The sequence below is a fragment of the Salvelinus fontinalis genome, chromosome 13, assembly GCF_029448725.1.
Source record: "Salvelinus fontinalis isolate EN_2023a chromosome 13, ASM2944872v1, whole genome shotgun sequence".
NCBI lineage: Eukaryota > Metazoa > Chordata > Actinopteri > Salmoniformes > Salmonidae > Salvelinus > Salvelinus fontinalis.
The window spans coordinates 55,312,671-55,331,576 of NC_074677.1; the positions used below are offsets into that span (position 1 = coordinate 55,312,671).

Sequence of the window (18,906 nt, forward strand, 5' to 3'; positions counted from 1 at the left end):
CCAATCATAGCACAGTATAATATGGCGGTAAAATGCATCCAATTATAATTCAGTATGTTTACACATATGGATATTACAGTATCCAAACTGATATGCCATTTTTAGTTGTTTTTTTTAAACAGCGGGACATCGCCCTCACCTTCGACCAGCTGGAGGACCTGTCCATTCGGCTGGATAACCTGCTGGCTACCCAAAGACGTCCAGACCTCTGCGACCATCTGTGGCCGCAGAGGTCACACTGCCGGTCAGTGCCGGGTTTGTTCCTCTGGGGGTCGAGGCAGCAGGCAGGGCACTCTGGCGTCACCCCAGGTGAGCCGGCACCATTCTCACCCAGAGCCCTCTGTTGCACACATGTTTTTGTATGTTACTTTTCCTGAGTTTTCCCCCCATTCCCAGCATAAAGCGCTCGTCGATTCAGGCGCGGCTGGGAATTTTATGGACAGATAATTTGCCCATAGTTTAGGGATCCCCATTGTTCCAGTGGCTATGCCCTTCCCAGTTCACGCCTTAGTCGACCATTATGGTCAGGGTTGATTAGATTATGGTCAGGGTTGATTAGATTAGATTAGATTACAGTTACCCGCTACCTCTCATAGCCACAGCGATTGACTCAATGCACGGTGCGCGCTTCTTCACCAAACTAGATCTCAGGAGCGCTTACAACCTGGTGCGTTTCCGGGAGGGAGACGAGTGGAAGACGGCGTTCAGTACTACCTCAGGGCATTATGAGTACCTCGTCATGCCGTACGGGTTGATGAATGCTCCATCAGTCTTCCAAGCCTTTATAGACAATATTTTCAGGGACCTGCACGGGCAGGTATAGTGGTGTATATTGATGACATTCTGATATACTCCGCTGCACGCGCGGAGCATGTGTCCCTGGTGCGCAGGCTGCTTGGTCGCAAGCTCCTGCTTGGAGCATGACCTGTACGTCAAGGCTGAGAAATGCCTGTTCTTCCAACAGTCTGTATCCTTCCTAGGGTACCGCATTTCCACCTCAGGGGTGGAGATGGAGAGTGACCACATTTCAGCCGTGCGTAATTGGCAGACTCCGACCACGGTAAAGGAGGTGCAGCGGTTCTTAGGGTTTGCCAATTACTACCGGAGGTTTATCCGGGGTTTTGGTCAGGTGGCGGCTCCCATTACCTCACTGCTGAAGGGGGGGCCGGTGCGTTTGCAGTGGTCGGCAGAGGCGGACAGAGCTTTCCTCCGTTTGAAGGCGCTGTTTACCGATGCTCCGGTGTTGGCACATTTGACCCTCTTTGGCATTCATAGTGGAGGTGGACGCATCCGAGGCTGGTGTTGGAGCCGTGCTCTCACAGCGCTCGGGTACGCCACCGAAGCTCCGCCCCTGTGCTTTTTTTCCGAAGAAGCTCGGGCCGGCGGAGCAAAACTATGATGTAGGGGACAGGGAGCTGTTGGCTGTGGTTAAAGCCCTGAAGGTGTGGAGACACTGGCTCGAGGGGGCTAAGCACCCTTTCCTCATCTGGACTGACCACCGTAACCTGGAGTATATCCGAGCAGCTAGGAGACTGAATCCTCGTCAGGCAAGGTGGGCCATGTTTTTCACCAGATTCAGATTCACGATCTCGTATAGACCAGGTTCCCTTAACACTAAGGCTGACGCGCTGTCCCGTCTCTACGACACTGAGGATCGGACCATCAAGCCTATTCCCATCATTCCGGCTGCTAGGCTGGTGGCACCGGTAGTATGGGAGGTGGACAACGAGCGGGCACTAAGGGGGGAACTGCGCCTCCACAGTGCCCGGAGGGTCGTAGGTACGTGCCTCTTGCTGTCCGTGATCAATTGATTCGGTGGGCTCATAGTCTACACTCGTCGGGCCACCCGGGGATTTTGAGGACCGTGCGGGGTCTTAGGGGGGAGTAGTGGTGGCCCACCTTAGTTAAGGACGTGCGAGTCTATGTTTCCTCCTGTTCGGTGTGCGCCCAGAGCAAGGCTCCTAGGCACTTGTCTAGAGGGAAGTTACTACCCCTCCCCGTTCCACAACGGCCATGGTCTCATCTATCGGTGGATTTCCCCACTGATCTTCCCCCGTCTCAGGGAAACACGGCGATCCTGGTCGTTGTGGATCGGTTCTCTAAGTCCTGCCGTCTTATCTCGTTGCCCGGTCTCCCTACGGCCCTACCGACTGCGGAAGCTCTGAGCACTCACGTCTTCCGGCACTACGGGGTGCCCGAGGACATCGTTTCTGATTGGGGTCCCCAGTTCACATCCCGAGTGTGGAAGGTGTTTATGGAACGTCTGGGGGTCTCGGTCAGCCTGACCTCGGGGTATCACCCAGAGAGTAATGGGCAGGTGGAGAGAGTGAACCAGGAGGTGGGTAGGTTTCTGCGGTCATTTTGCCAGGACCGGCCAGGGGAGTGGGCGAGATACGTCCTGACGTATCTGAAATGGCCCAGAACTCACTCCGCCACTCCTCCACCAACATGTCACCGTTTCAGTGCATGTTGGGCTACCAGCCGGTCCTGGCACCGTGGCATCAGAGCTAGACCGAGGCTCCGGGGGTGGAGGAGTGGGTGCAGCGCTCTAAGGAGACCTGGAGGGCCGTCCAGGAATCACTAAGACAGGCGAGTGGACGGCAGAAGAGGAGCGCTGACCGTCACCGCAGTGAGGCCCCCGTGTTCGCACCGGGGGACAGGGTCTGGCTCTCGACCCGAAACCTGCCCCTCCGCCTGCCCTGCCGGAAGCTGCGTCCGCAGTGTGTGGGGCCATTCAAAGTCCTGAGGAGGATAAATGAGGTGTGTTATGGATTACTACTTCCTTCGTATTGTCCCGGTGGGACCCAGCACATATTGGATCCATCTATGCTGAGGGAATTCCATCGCCTCCATTCGGATCGCCCGGCGCCTCGCCCTCCGGGTCGTCCTCGAGGCCGGTGTCGGCGGGGGTACTGTCACGAATATCACCGAAGGTGGCTCCTCTTCCCGTTCGTGTGGTGCTCGGCGGTCGTCGTCGCCGGTCTACTAGCTGCTACCAATCCCTTTTTCCCTTTTTGTTTTGTTGGGTCTAATTGGTTTCACCTGTTCCTTGTTTGGGGTTATTTAAGTTCAGTTAGCCCGCCTGTGTTCGTGCGGGATTGTTTTGCTGTATTTGGTATAGGAGTGTTTCTGTTATTTGGATTGTCCGCTGTACAGCGTATGTGCCTGTGTAGTGCATTATTTTGGAGTGTTTTACGCCTGTGTTCGGTGTCACCCTCTTTGTGCGCGGTTATTGTAAGGAATAAAGTGTTTTTTCCCCAACCCTCTGCTCTCTGCACCTGACTCCACACCCATCACTCTACGCATCGTTACATTACCAACATTATTCTAGGGAAGTGAGGCACTGAGCCTACCAAAGATTTTGTGCCTGAGCCTCATTTACATTCTCTATTTTACCATTTTGTTTCATTTCACTTTGTTGTCACTAGCAATAGATTGTATAGCTGTGTCACAGTCCCATTTAAAACTAAATCCATTTTACAATGGCTGTACTTGAACTCAACATGATTGAGTTGCATAGAAAAGTAGCAGATTCAACATCCTTTTGACTATCTGGAGATATGCCAACACAATCAGTGCTTGTTTACAGTTTGGTGATTTACAAAAACAAAAGTGTTTGGGGTTTCTTGTGCTGTGTGACACATTCCTCACCATATTTACCTTTCACTGCATTTCTCCTCCCCCCTCTGTGTTTGGTGTTTTTGTATCAGTTAGTTTAGTCTGACTGTTGCACCGACTTAAATGTGTGCTGTCATCCTCATCTCCTATTTCATTACATATGGGTGACGGCCCAACGGATTGGTCAACTCAACCTATTCCTCAATCTGATTAACTAAACTGAGGCTAAACTGAGGCTGAGGCTGATTAACAAAACCTCCATTCTTGTCCCACATATTCTTAAGATTTTTGACACTATGTTTAGTGACAATTGGTTTTCCAATTGGCCATTGCAAGGTTTTGTCAACTTCCTCACAAAATTGGAAATCACATTTTTCATTATGCTGCATAATGGAATGTATTGCCATTGAAATATGATGACAATCCCAAAATGCATTTTTGTCCCCCCCCCCCCCCCCCCCACACACACACAGAAAATTTGAGTCTTAACTTTCTGATCGTTCACAACATCCATGCCACCCCCATACAATTTATGCTTCAGATTTGGTGGTTCAAGAGCCTTATTTTAATTTATCATCTGTTGTGTCAAATGATTCTTATCTATGCATTTATCAGTACGGTCAACTCCACAGTTAACGCTGATCACCCCAGACAACAGTGTCACTATCAGTACAGTCAACTCCTACTTTAGCACTAGGTCCACCCTTTACCAGTTCTTCCACCAACACCAGATCTCTGCAACAAACCTTCCCTAATTTATATTTTATTCCAGTATATTGTTGTTAAATCATTATTATATAGGTTAGATCTATGGATAGTATAGCCTATAATTGCCTGTGAAACAGGTAGGCCTACCTCTTATTTCTTAAATAGGCTCGAACACAAATCCCTCTTGTTATAAAGTCAAATTAAAATGAAGACCCCAGTGAGTAATCCCAACCCCACTTTATTTCAGCATCCGGATGAGTTGTTTCTATTTAAGCCAATATGTAATTTCTAGGCCTATAGTGCAGGGCTAGGCAACCATGGGCCTGGAGTGCCGCAGACCATTCATGTTTTTGATTTACCAACCTGGAACAGCGGGTGTGTTGAATTTAAGCAATCACTGAACTGATCAATTAGCTCAGTTGGTCAGGTGTGGTGCCTAGTTGGAACAAAATCCTGTAGTACCTGCTGCGCTCCAGGAACAGAGTTGCCTATCCCAGCTATAGAGCCCCAAAGTGGCGGTGTCATAATACCCGAACAGGGAAATGGTTCTAATTGTTTTTCCACCATTTATTTTTCCCCTTAAGGAATTTTAGAAACACTTAAGGCCTGTGTTTTGTATAGGCTTACCCTGGCATGATGTTTTGATAACCATTTAAATCACTCTTGGACAAGGTGACTTTCATCAATATATTCGGGTCTATTTACTCTCAGATTCTAAAATGCTAATTAGCATCAAAGTAGACAGGCAAGACTACAAATCCCTGCAAGCTCCTGCACGTCATCTCTAGCTGACCTTTGCAAACAGGTATATTGTGTCAATTTAAAACTTGCACAAAACAGTTCACAGAATTGTCAATTTAAAGAAATGTATTCATTACTACATTTTGCTAACATTAGATATAGTTAATCAAGAGATTCTTTCCTGTGTCTCGATTCGGCAGTCTCATCCAGATCATTCATGGCATTTTTAGGTCTTTATGATAGCCACATTAGCAGCTAATTAGCATTTAATTTTTAGGGGTAAATACAAGCGAATATATTGATAAGTCAGCTTGTCCTGCTGCTGGGTTGTTGGCCTCCTACGGCCTCCTCCACGTCTCCTGATGTACTGGCCTGTCTCCTGGTTGCGCCTGCATGCTCTGGACACTACGCTGACAGACACAGCAAACCTTTTTGCCACAGTTCGCATTGATGTGCCATCCTGGATGAACTGCACTACCTGAGCCACTTGTGTGGGTTGTAGACTCCGTCTCATGCTACCACTAGAGTGAGAGCACCGCCAGCATTCAAAAGTGACCAAAACATCAGCCAGGAAACATAGGAACTGAGAAGTGGTCTGTGGTCACCACCTGCAGAATCACTCCTGTTTTGGGGGGTGTCTTGCTAATTGCCTATAATTTCCACCTTTTGTCTATTCCATTTGCACAACAGCATGTGAAATTTATTGTCAATCACTGTTGCTTCCTAAGTGGACAGTTTGATTTCACAGAAGTGTGATTGACTTGGAGTTACATTGTGTTGTTTAAGTGTTCCCTTTATTTTTTTGAGCAGTGTAGATTCTACAGACCCTAGTGAGTAATCCCAACACTACTTTTACTTTGGCACCTAGAATAGTTTTCTCCCTATAAACCAATATGTATTTCATATACAGTGTATTGCATTGGAGGCATTTATTTGACCTTGGAACATGTGTTGACCCCCAAACTGAATGCAAATATTACTTAAATATGAAGAACTGTGAGTCATGGATGATCTGGAGTCAGAACTGAGGGCGCCTGGAGAAGAACAGGGCGAAAATGAGTCTTCAGATGACGATGAATCAATCAACAGAAAACGAATCAAGAAGCCAAACCTTCCCCTGGAGCCTCCTTTACTTAAAGGTCATTTATAAAATGGAGTGTGTAGAAGAATATGTGAACCCTTGAGTAAGCTAAACCAGCTAGTTAGCTAGTTCAAGCTGCTGTTTACTGACAAGTACTACATACACTATATATACACAAAAGTATGTTGACACCCCTTCAAATTAGTAGATTCGGCTATTTCAGCCACACCTGTTGATGACAAGTGTATAAAATCGAGTACACAGCCATGCAATCTCCATAGACAACCATTGGCAGTAGACTGGCCTTACTGAAGAGCTCAGTGACTTTCAACGTGGCACCACCATAGGATGCCACCTTTCCAACAAGTCAGTTTGTCAAGTTTCTGCCCTGCTAGAGCTGCCAACTGTAAGTGCTGTTATTGTGAAGTGGAAACATATTGGAGCAACAACGGCTCAGCTGCGAAGTGGTAGCCCACAAGCTCACAGACAACTGCCGAGTGCTGAAGCGCATAGCTCGTAGAAAGCATCCTCAGTTGCAACCCTCACTACCGAGTTCCAAACAGCACAAGAACTGTTCGTCGGAAGCTTCATGAAATGGGTTTCCATGGCTGAGCAGCCACACACAAGCCTAAGATCCCAGAGCGCGGTTCCAAGCGTCGGCTGGAGTAGTGTAAAGCTCGCTGTCATTGAACTCTGGAGCAGTGAAAATGCATTCTCGGGAGTGGTGAATCACTCTTTAACCATCTAGCAGTCCGACGAACGAATCTGGGTTTGGCGAATGCCAGGAGAACACTACCTGCCCGAATGCATAGTGTCAACTGTAAAGTGGAGGCGGAATAATGGTCTGGGGCTGTTTTTCATGGTTTGGGGTAGGCCCCTTAGTTCCAGTGAAGAGATCTTAGCCTTACAGCATACATTGACGTTCTAGACGATTCTGTGCTTGCAACTTTGTGGCAACAGTTTTGGGGGAAGGCTCTTTCCTGTTTCAGCATGTCAATGCCCCTGTTTATTTATTTATTTTTATTTATTTTATTTATTTTACCGTTATTTTGACTGAGAACACGTTCTCATTTGCAGCAACGACCTGGGGAATAGTTACAGGAGACAGGAGGGGGATGAATGAGCCAATTGTAAACTGGGGATTATTAGGTGACCGTGATGGTTTGAGGGCCAGATTGGGAATTTAGCCAGGACACAGGGGTTAACACCCCTACTCTTACGATAAGTGCCATGGGATCTTTAATGACCTCAGAGAGTCAGGACACCCGTTTAACGTCCCATCCGAAAGACAGCACCCTACATAGGGCAGTGTCCCCAATCACTGCCCTGGGGCATTGGGATATTTTTTAGACCAGAGGAAAGAGTGCCTCCTACTGGCCCTCCAACACCACTTCCAGCAGCATCTGGTCTCCCATCCAGGGACTGACCAGGACCAACCCTGCTTAGCTTCAGAAGCAAGCCAGCAGTGGAATGCAGGGTGGTATGCCCCTGTGCACAAAGTCCATACAGAAATGGTTTGTTGAGATCGATGTGGACGAACTTGACTGGCTAGCACTGAGCCCTGACCTCAACCCCACCGGGATGAATTGGACCGCCGACTGCCAGCCAGGCCTAATTGCCCAACATCAGTGCCCGACCACACGAATGCTCTTGTGGCTGAATGGAAGCAAGTCCCCGCAGCAATGTTTCAACATCAAGTGGAAAGCCTTCCCAGAAAAATGGAGGCTGTTATGTCAGCAAAGGGGGGTACAACTCCTTATTAATGCCCATGATTTTGATGAGATGTTTGACCAGCAGGTGTCCACATACCTTTGGCCATGTAGTGTGTGTTAATGCCCGATTTACTGTTTTCATCTATACATGGGATGCTCTTATTTACCAGTAGCAATGTCTGTTGTTTCATTAGAGACACCCCGTGAGACTGGCTTTCACAAGACCACAAGGAACTGGACTCCTGATACATCCCTGTAGTACAATTGATAACTATTGCTATAAATGCTAAAAATCCAATCTTACTGAAACTTATATCACTTTTTGGCCTATCCCTCTGTACTGGTATGTCTCTACTACTTTCACCACTCCTCCCCTTAACCCATCTTCCTCTCCTTTCTTCACTGCCTCAACATATGACAACATCTGCACTACCCTGGAAACCTCAACCTACCTCTCCTGCATGGGACAATTCTGTCTGTCTGGTTGGTCTCTGGGGAGGAGGCTTTCAAGTTTGTACGTCTGGACGGCTCTATAAGAAAGAAGAGAAAGGTACCCCAGAATGACCCACCCGTCAGCCTGTTGAACAAGCAGATTTCATTAAAAACTGGAGGGAAGCTTGGACTTATGCAACTTTGTGGCAACTTACGCACTACCCTCTGTAGTGCCTTGCGGTCAGAGGCCGACCTGTAAGGCAGTGATGCAACCAGTCAGGATGCTCTCGATGGTGCAGCTGTCAAAACTTTTCAGGATCTGAGGACCCATGCCAAATCTTTTCAGTCTACTGAGGGGGAATAGGTTTTGTCGTGCCTATCTTGGTGTGCTTGGACCATGTCAGTTTGTTGGTGATGTGGACACCAAGGAGCTTGAAGCTCTCAACCTGCACCACTACAGCCCCGTCGATGAGAATGGGGGTGTGTTCGGTCCTCCTTTTCCTGTAGTCCACATTCATCTCCTTTGTCTTGAGTATTCATCTAATTAAGTGTGTATGTGAACATGTTCCGGCTCGCCAGCCAATTATCATATTGATGAAAATCCAGTGTCTGTGTTATGACTAACGTATGATGTTACACTCATTCTGTTTTTTTAGGATTTCTAATTCTTAACCTTCTATAATATGCATTTAATTCTGTAACACAACCGTGTCAGTGAATCACAGGAAGATTTTGTCAGAGTTGTCAGATGTTCCAAGGCTGTGACAATTGGCTCAAATCTATTCATGTCTTCAGCAAATTCTTCAACATTTCAATATTTTCCATCTTCTTTTGCTCCTTTAGTGCACACAATCTCAGGAGGAGTTCAAGTTGGAAGATATGAGGAAACGTGAAATCAGTATGTATACTAGGAAGAATATGATTTCGTCAACATCTGAATGCTTTATTCATCATTAGTTGAATGTTTTGGCAATGTAATGTGTCAATTGTGCTTTTCTCTCAACAGTATTTTGACGTATAACAAAGATTTTGCTTTTGATGTGCAGCCAGTGCCCTTGAGGTAAATGAAGATCGATGAACCATCACAATGCAGGCCACTTATTGTCGTACCCAATGTAAATACAGAGTTTTTTGTTTAAGTACACAATAATCAGAACAAATCAGAGCAAATTATGGAGTAAAGCAAACGGTATTACTAAAAATTCAACAATGGCTTCCCCATCTGAATGACCTAATCTCCTAACATCATGCTGAGCCTGTAAATATTCAACAAGTAATCTAATGAATGAAATCTTACATTCAGGAGAATCCTTGCCCCAGGGGAGGAGGAGAACTTGGAGGTGGAAGAAGAGGAGGATGCTGCTACAGGAGCAGGCTCCCCAGAGTCCTTTCCCAACAGAGTACCAGGTAAGTACTCACAAAGTACTTGCAAAGTACTCAACAAATACTGTGTTTTATTTGTAATCTATGGTGTATATAGAGCATTCATAATCATTGGTCTTTATTCTGAATCTGTTGACTGTGTAATTTTGCCATGGTTATTTTTTTTGGCTTTGTGGCCCTGTTTTGAGTGCCTTTGTGATTGCTGTCTCCTCTGTTCCCTGTCTCTCTGCATGGCTTTGTCGCTCTGTCCTCACTGCCTGCTCCATTCACAGTTTTGCAAGGTATGATTTGGTTGAGAAGTAAGGGGCTGGCATGGGTCTGAATGGGTCTATGTCTTTTTATAGTTTTGTCGGAGCATGAAAATGATTGCCTACTAATGGACAGTTTGTTATTATCAAAAACCCTATCCTACTACTACTAGATAGCTTAAGTTGTTGAATCTACTTTACAAAGTATTTTTTTTATAAGCATTCACCAAAACGTGTATGTCATCTTAGCCTTATCTGTTAGTCAGTCTACAACTTCTTCTGCTGCCTATTATTGTATAAGTAAAATACTGCTGACAGTAATGACTTGAACAAGGATCTGTAAGTATAGACACTGGTTACGTCCCCAATGACACCCGATTCCCTATGCAGTGCAATATGGGCCCTGGTCAAAAGTAGTGCACTATAGTAGTGAACTTGTCCCCCTTGCCCATTTTAAACATGTATTGTGTGATTTTTATTTTTGGATTGCTTGTAACTGCTTCGGGTAATGCAAGTTCTTGTGCTGTTAGGGGAATAACCTATGTGTAAATGTAACAATCTGCTGCTGTATTTTTTTGTGTGATCGTTTTGTGTAGTTTCTTAATCATTGTACATAAACTGTATGTGTAAACATGTATACGCAGGGCCCAGCTGTAAAAGAGACCTTGGTCTCAGTCTGTGTTCCTTGTTGAAATCAAGGTATAATAATATAGGGAGTAGGGTTCCATTTGGGACGGTACCATTATCTTGATTTCAGCTGCATTAGTTCTGGGAACGTGGGAATGTTTTCTGCAATTATTGTATCTTTAGAAAGTTACAGCTTTCATGTCTCCAACAGGTACATTGTTGCCACGGTTACCCTCAGAGCCCAGGATGTCGCTGCTCACAATAAAGATTGACAAGATTGGGCTGAAAGATGCTGGGAAATGCATTGATCCCTACATGACAGTTAGTGTGAAAGGTACTAAATGTAGGCTACTGTCACGCCCTGGCCTTAGTATTCTTTGTTTTTCTTTATTATTTTAGTTAGGTCAGGGTGTGACATGGGGAATGTTTGTGTTTTGTTGGTTTTGGGTGATTATATGGTAAAGGGGGTGTTGGGTGTAGTGTATGGGTTTGTGTTGAGTGCATGTGTCTAGCGTTGTCTATGTTGGTTTAGTTGTCTAGGAGAGTCTATGGTTGCCTGAATGAGTTCCCAATTAGAGACAGCTGATTTCTGTTGTCTCTGATTGGGAGCCATATTTAGGGTAGCCATAGGCTTTCATGTGATGTGGGTAATTGTCTATGTTATACGTTTGTAGCATGTATGTGCACTTCGTTCATAGCTTCACGATCGTTTTGTTAGTGTGTAAGTGTTTTTGTTTCGTTTTTGCCTTTGTATTCATTAAAAGGAATATGGCTTATTTTCCTACTGCTGCGTTTTGGTCCGTCAATCCTCCACACGATCGTGACAGCTACATTGTTTACATTGCTGAGATGAGTTGCTGACCTTCACATCTGAAATAGTAAGGTCTGAAACAGTCTAGAAAAATGTTCAAATAATTATCTCTGTTGAGTTGACACTTGACAGTACATTTTTATAAATATAATTTATTCCTGCAGAACAGCCCAAGTGAATCTGAACGTTTTGTTTCCCAACAGATTTGAGTGGCATTGATTTGAACCCAGTGCAAGACACACCTGTGGCAACCCGAAAGGAGGACACATACATTCACTTCAGCGTAGACATTGAGATCCAGAGACATATCGAGAGACTACCAAAAGGTAGTCAAACGTTCTATTTCTACTGAATTAGTAGTGGGGCCTCTATTTAGCCAGTATCATGTAATATTAAGCTAATACAGTGTCAGTTTATGTTCAAATCCTTGCAGAGGGATTGGGCAGACAATTGTTAATCCTGAATTTTGTTCATGTTCCGGGGGCAGCTATTTTCTCTGAGTTCAAGCACTATAAACCCAAGAAGGGGTTTACAAGCACAAAATGTTTTGCCTTCATGGAAATGGATGAGATCAAACCTGGTCCCATTGTGATCGAGTTGTGAGTGACACATTTTGTGTTTTCCAGATTAACTTTCTTTAAATGTACTCACTATTTTATTTTAAGATGAAAATAAATTAAATAACTATTTATTTTGAGAATCTCAGATTTTAGCTATTTTTGGTGGGGGTGGGGGCTTCTGGTTCAGTCTGCCCTTTGAGTATACCGTTTGAATGAATCACTTATTTATGCTATCGGACGGCAGGTACAAGAAGCCTACTGACTTCAAGAGGAAGAAGCTCCAGCTCCTGACCAAGAAGCCACTCTATCTCCACCTCCACCAGACGTTGCACAAAGATTAATAACCGAGGTCACAGAGTAGAGCACATCAAGAAAGCAGCAGCGCCACAGAATTCCACTGTAGTCATCAGACATCCAGTAAAGTTTGGTGTAGCGACTCCCTATCCGCCTCCACTCACATCAACAATACTAAACCCAGCAGGCCCAAATGCCACAACCTCAACTCTGTGATAGGACGGCCCTGGATGACACATATTAACTACAGCGGTGACGGCACACTACTGTATAATGCTGCTTCGTAACCCAGTGGGAGGTGGGAATTTACCAGTTGTGAAGTCGTAAATACCAGTTGGATGCATTCAACTTGTTGAGAAAAGATCATTTGGCTAATGGCCAACAAGCTGCCTAAACCATAAACTAAAAGCTATCATGCTGGTAAACAAATGAGTGTTAAAAAACATATTAATAGATTGCTTTTTATAAATAATGTTTTGTTGCATTTAATTGCAAAAAAATGCTGTTATCCAGGTAATTTCCTAATTAGGTGACGTCAGAGGTCAGCATGTGGGAGAAGTGGGAGCTCAGGATGATGTATGAGTTTCCCACTAGTAATTACCAGTTGGAGGGCCTTTCAAATGGTAAATTCCCACTTGGTTACAAAACGCAGCATTTGACCCCGCTGGTGCCAATTAGCGATCACTTTTTTTCTCCTCTCTGCATGATGCTCAATGGAAAAGAAGAGTTGAGTTAGCAATTGGTACTGTATGTCAAACAACCAGCCTCGTCTTTAGTCTTCCTCTGCCTTTCCCTTTGGGGATGAAAGAGAATCAACATGATCATAGGTGCTCAAGCGGTCTATTGATGATGTCATATCCTGGTGCTGACACTGCCACAGTGAAAATATATAACTGCCCTGTTCATTTACTTACATCCTTATCACTGATCTGGCGTTATTTAATAGGTAAAAGTAATATATTGGGATATTTGCTTTAATCTATCACATTAGATGTGTGATTATTTCAAGGATGGGAGGAAGGATGCATATTTTTTAGCATTCAAAAATGATTCTGAGATGCTATGATGTCATCCTACATTTACATTTAAGTCATTTAGCAGACGCTCTTATCCAGAGCGACTTACAAATTGGAAAGTTCATACATATTCATCCTGGTCCTCCCATGGGAATTGAACCCTGGTCCCCCGTGGGAATTGAACCCACAACCCTGGCGTTGCAAGCGCCATGCTCTACCAACTGAGCCACACGGGACCTACTTTGAAGAATCTCAAATATAAATTATATTTAGATTTGATTAACACTTGTTTGGTTACTACATGATTTCATAGTTTATGTCTTCACTATTATTCTACAACGTAGACAATCATCAAAACAAAGAAAAACCCTAGAATGAGTAGGTGTGTCCCAACCCTTGACCGGTACTGCATCTATAGCATGAGGTCAAGTTACAATACCTAACAGTAGGTAAAACTTCAAACTAAAACTAGTTCAGAAGAAAAACAGCTTATTTCAGCTGTAATGAACGACAGGATTTAGGAACATGCTTAAATGTTTTAGATCGTATATGTTATGTTGACGTGAAGACCATCTCTGATATAGACCGATACATACTATTATTAAATAAACACCGCACCCAAGTCAAGTGTGTTTAGTATCTTCAACATGTTGGGGCAGCGTCTAAAAACGTTCATTACTGCACACTGTAGCAAAACGTTATGCAACGGAAAAACAGACGTTTCTTATTGGACAAATTCAGGTCAGTACCCTCCCTGTTTCGGTCCGTTTTCTTCGGTTTGGTGTCTAGTGAATAAGACCCTGCTGTTGCTCCAAGCCAACACCAACCCAGGACAAGCTGGTATCCTGGTTCTGTAAGATGTGCCCCTGCAGTTCGGCTAAAATCACTGTAATAATCTCCATCCATCCACAGGGAGACCGCCAGTCACTGTCCCCTACAGTACGTTATGAAACAAACCATATGCGTTCTTAACTAGGAACAACTTTGTTTCTTCAGAGCAACGTAGCCTTTAGTCTTTAAAATGTTGCTAATGCTAGTTAGCATGGTAGCGTTACATTGGCTTACTGTAGTTTTTTGGTGTAGGTGCTCGTGCAGGTCCCGTTATAAAGGGAGTTGAAAAGGATGCTGCATGTAACTGAAGTTGACTTTTACCGTTGTTTTGAATGCTGTTCCCATCAAGGCCACACTGGCTAACCACTATTAAAACATTGTCTCCTTTTTATTATTATTTTTTTTTTTTTTGTAATGGCACTAACTGAATACACTTATGGTGCTTTCAAGACAACTGGGAACTCTGAAAAGAATTTGGTCAAATCATGACGTCAGTGATCATCGGGTCGAAAAGTCAGAGCTCTAGAAAGGTGCCAGAGTTCCCGACGTGGAATTCCGAGTTGGATGACTTAAAAGATTTCTCCCAGTCGGAGCTTGTTTTTTTCAGAGTTCCCGGTTGTCTTGAACACACCGAAGTCGGATATTTCTGAGTTCCCAGTTGTTTTGAACACGGCATTAAGAGACACTAATCAGTGCATATTATTGTGTGTGCTGTACGACAGGGTTGACGATTGTCAATACAGTGTTGTGCTTTTGGTAACAGGTTGTGATAAAATGAACATTTATCATTGGACTGACAATTTACACTGCTTTCATTTTTAATAAACAAAATGCTGTTTGAATAGTGGTCCTTCTTTACACTTACTAAAGGAGCGAAACCTAACATGTCAAATTTTCACTGGGCTTGTTTGACATTGCAGGTGACTGCTGACTGATATATAAATGACCTTGCATCATAAAATAAACGACTCATTATTTGTAGATCAGTTAGTCATAATGAATCACATATTTGATTCTCACTAACATAGCCACTGCCGCGTAAGACTAGTGAAGGCTTTGCAGGAGTGCCCATAGTAATTACCAGAATTACCCACTTAAATCAGGAATAAACAGATGGGTATTACTGTAGCAGTTATTGTTAGCATGTACAAAGAGAGCAAATTCAAGTGTTGGGTTACTGTAGACTAGAGCAGGGTTTCGCAAACTCGGTCGTGCCGCCCCCCCCTCCGGGTGCACATTTTGGTTTTTGCCCTAGCACAGCACAGCTGATTCAAATAATCTAAACTTGATGAGTTGATTAATAGAATCAACTGTAGTGCTAGGGCGAAAGGACTGAGTTTGGGAAATCCTGGACTATAGCATAAGACTCATCAATCCCTTGTATGCCCTTACTTTTCCCTGTGTCATTCACTCAGCACCACTTTCAGTGTACAGTATGTTGGTGACAGGCAGAGCAGAGCCCCACTACACAGTCATTTGACAGCCTCGATAACAGTGTACATCATAACATTACAGATATGCCAATAATCACTCAGGTGTTTTGGTAGTGGTAAATATTGTCGGTGGGTACAAAGAAACGTTCTGGGACCTACAGAGAGTAAAACATTTCTAACCAAAGCATGCAATGATAAACATTTAATGCAAATAGTCTTTAGTCACGGGCAACATTTTTTGTTATTTTCTTTTTATTGAAAATAGATAAATGTGATGCATCCCTGATGTAACATAAGAACAAAAAAAGAAACAAATGTGAAGGTCATATGACAGGTGTTCAGTTAGTGGGTGATTACCTTCTTTTCACATGTAATACAGCTACCCATACAAAACAAAATGCACTGTCAGACATTTCCTTTCAAACTAAAATGGATCACAAAAGTTGTCATATGCTTCATATGAACAATAGATAACTGCAGTACCTTTTACCAGTTTTATTAATAAAATATCCTAAGAACAGCAAATACATCTTTGACTTTCAACTTACACAACTTTCCTTTTCAGTTCATTCTGAAGAGAGTTTGGGGAAGAGTTAAGATAATATGGTACTTCTGAAATGATCGATCAAGCAACCCAAAAGCTTGGGGTCCATTTATTTTGAATAATTTCCACAGGAAACCATGATAACATTGTGAAATTAATACAAAATCAACATAATACCCTTTCAAAAACGTAAAATCCTCAGTCATTCAAAAGAAATGTTATTGCACAATAGGACTTGCAGAGTAACAAGCCTCAGTTCTACTCCTCTTCAAGTCATTATTACATTTCAGACACGAAACATACGACATTGATTTTCTGATGCTTTAATAGGAACACTAACTTTTTAGATACTTCTGTTGTTTCCAAGTATATCATATGATATTTATTTTCAGCCAATTAAAAACAAAAAGGAAAAAATAAAGAGGTGGATCGTGGTTGATTAAATGTAGCCAGGTCGTTAACGGTTGGTAGGTGTCTAAGGCTCTGCCATGGCAGAGCTGACTGAGTCCTGGGGGGCAGCTGTTGCCTGCTGGGAGCTGTAGTCTTGCCCCTGGCCCTGGGGGCCAGCGCCGGGCTGGGGGCCCACTGAAGAGTCATGGCCATGTGGGACCTGTGGCTGCACAGGGAAGTCTTTGGGGCCGACATGAGGAGGGAATGGGGCCACCCCAGGGGGCAGGTGTCGGAGTGGGATGAAGTGATCAAGTGGTCCATAGTGCACGTAGGTATGTGGGGGTCCTATGGGTCGGGCCATAGGAGGGTAGAAGGAAAAATGAACATACAAATATAACACTGTAGTACCAACATAGCAATAGCATTGCTAACCACAACTGAAATACTAATAGCAAAGACTCAACTTGAGATAAAAGCTGGCGGCCAGAATTCACCACCTACCGAATGGAGGAGGCACCGGTCCATAGTGAGAAGGTGGAGGAAGGTACCGGTTGTGTGGGGAAGAGGGACCGTAAGCACCAGGAGGTGGAGGCCGATGTCCGGGTGGTATCATTGGACCAGGCGGGTGTCCGTTAGGTGGTGGGGGTCCAGGAGGCATCATGCCTGAGTGTCCGTTGACTGGTCGGTACACAGGAGGCATGAAGGGTGGGGGAGGAGGGATGTGGTGGGGTCCGGGAAGAGGACGGTGGCAGAGTCCGGAGGGATGGCTGATGTCTGGTCTGAGGCTTGAGTTGAGGGGGGAGCTGATGGGAGAGACCAGCAGGGAGCCAGGACCCTGAGGTCGAGAGTTCTGGAGGAACACAAAAAAATATTAAAACAAAGAATAGCAATAGGTCCATTGTGCTTGTAGCCCTGCTGCTGGCACCAACAATGAGACCCTTTCATCTGATTCAAACAGTTTGGTTAGGTTAGAACAAAACAAACAATTATGCACTGGTGAGAAAGACAACAATATCCCACAATAATAAGTCAAGTTACACAGTCCCACAAGAATCACACGACCAAGTTCCAGACACTGATTCAGAATCAGGACCGTTTCCACAAAGCATTAACCTCAAACACACACAGCTTTAAATGATAACACATTTGAGATATCCATCATGTAGTTGTGCTGAAGTTATGGTTTTGTAGAACAGTGTCACCAATTCATTCAATGGGGGTCAGAGGGAGGGTGTTGTAATATAGGGGAAATATAAAAGGAGCTTACACGGGAACCACGGACCACGGGAAGCGGCAAAGGTCTTCAGACTTCAATGGGAGTAGGGCGGCAAAACGCAAGCAGTTTCGCAAGTGGCGCCATTCGTGGTACCCACTCCAGTGAGCGGCGGCGCTGGCTCTACGCTCAAGGCTTCAAAATATGCATGGTTGACCAATGAGCAGAGTTCTTCTCTCCAACCAACCAACGTTTTAATCACAACCGCCGAGCTGACAACAACCGGGACCGCTGGCATCTACACACGGTAGGCAGAAATGCTCAGTTTACCGCAGCCCGTCTGTAAGCGCCTTAAAACAAGCAACCACGCATGTCAGAATCCAGCCAGCAATGTTAAGTCTGACAACCCTGTGACGCCACTACCCAGCTGACTGCCACTCCAGCCACTGATCCACGGCTGGGGTAAGCATGCTCACACACACATCCGCATCCCTGCCACCGCTGCCTCGAACATAATACTCACTGCCTCTGGGTTCTCTGTGGAGGCCTGGGCCTCAGCCTGTGACTCTAGTGGAGCGGTCTGTTTAGTGCAAACACACCCACATGATGGAGGAACAGGGGGGAGAGATGCACATTGTCTCAAATTGACTGAAACTTACCGCGATGCCCAGATTGCTTGGTGAGGATGTACGTGGGGCCATGGTGTCTGTGGAGGAACAAAGGGAAGAATGATTAGAGGAGATATAGGATAAGGGCTCGATTAGGGAATAATACCACAACAATCCTCATTGACAAAAAATACAATCCCTACCAGGTCTAGCAGCCACTGGGTGTTTGTGGTACGGAGAGTAACGGCGGCCGTGAGGGTCAGAGTGAGGTCGTGGTCCTGTCGGACAATAAATACACGGTGATACATCAACGTAAAACACTGCAATATTCTCGAATCTTCTAGAATGCTAACCTTGGCTCTCCTGGTTGTCATTAGGCACCTGACTCTAGACCACAATACTGGTTCATGCTACCATCTAATTATAGCAAAGTCTGGTCTATTTGCAGTCTGAGGAAAATGTTTGGTCATGTCATGGTAGGATATTATACTTCCAGAACTAGAAGTACCAGTATCAGAATATTTGAGATTCTTCAAAGAAGCCACCCTTTGCCTTGATGACAGCTTTGCACACTTTTGGCATTCTCTCAACCAGCTTCATGAGGTAGTCACCTGGAATGCATTTCAATTAACAGGTGTGCCTTGTTAAAAGTTACA

At 44.7% G+C, this 18,906-nt stretch overlaps 2 protein-coding genes across 2 annotated transcripts in view; one reads left to right on the forward strand and one right to left on the reverse strand.

The window, feature by feature from the left end:
- The window catches only part of LOC129867882 (axin interactor, dorsalization-associated protein-like), a 16,003-nt gene extending 1,099 nt beyond the window's left edge, over positions 1-14,904 (forward strand). Inside the window, exons 2-9 of the mRNA XM_055941351.1 lie at positions 123-244; positions 1,598-1,795; positions 9,299-9,352; positions 9,596-9,699; positions 10,762-10,884; positions 11,565-11,685; positions 11,841-11,960; positions 12,166-14,904. Of these exons, the coding sequence (XP_055797326.1) occupies positions 123-244; positions 1,598-1,795; positions 9,299-9,352; positions 9,596-9,699; positions 10,762-10,884; positions 11,565-11,685; positions 11,841-11,960; positions 12,166-12,262 (939 nt within the window). The 3' untranslated portion in view covers positions 12,263-14,904. The remainder of the gene's footprint in view (positions 1-122; positions 245-1,597; positions 1,796-9,298; positions 9,353-9,595; positions 9,700-10,761; positions 10,885-11,564; positions 11,686-11,840; positions 11,961-12,165) is intronic.
- A 1,071-nt stretch (positions 14,905-15,975) lies between these two features.
- On the reverse strand, positions 15,976-18,659 carry LOC129869100 (basic proline-rich protein-like). Its single transcript, XM_055943606.1, has 4 exons — positions 18,454-18,659; positions 18,302-18,348; positions 16,931-17,279; positions 15,976-16,774 (listed from the first exon to the last, which is right to left on the reverse strand). The coding sequence occupies exons 2-4, from the start codon at positions 18,341-18,343 to the stop codon at positions 16,515-16,517; spliced, it is 651 nt and encodes a 216-aa protein (XP_055799581.1). The 5' UTR covers positions 18,344-18,348; positions 18,454-18,659; the 3' UTR covers positions 15,976-16,514.
- Positions 18,660-18,906: the final 247 nt, after the last annotated feature.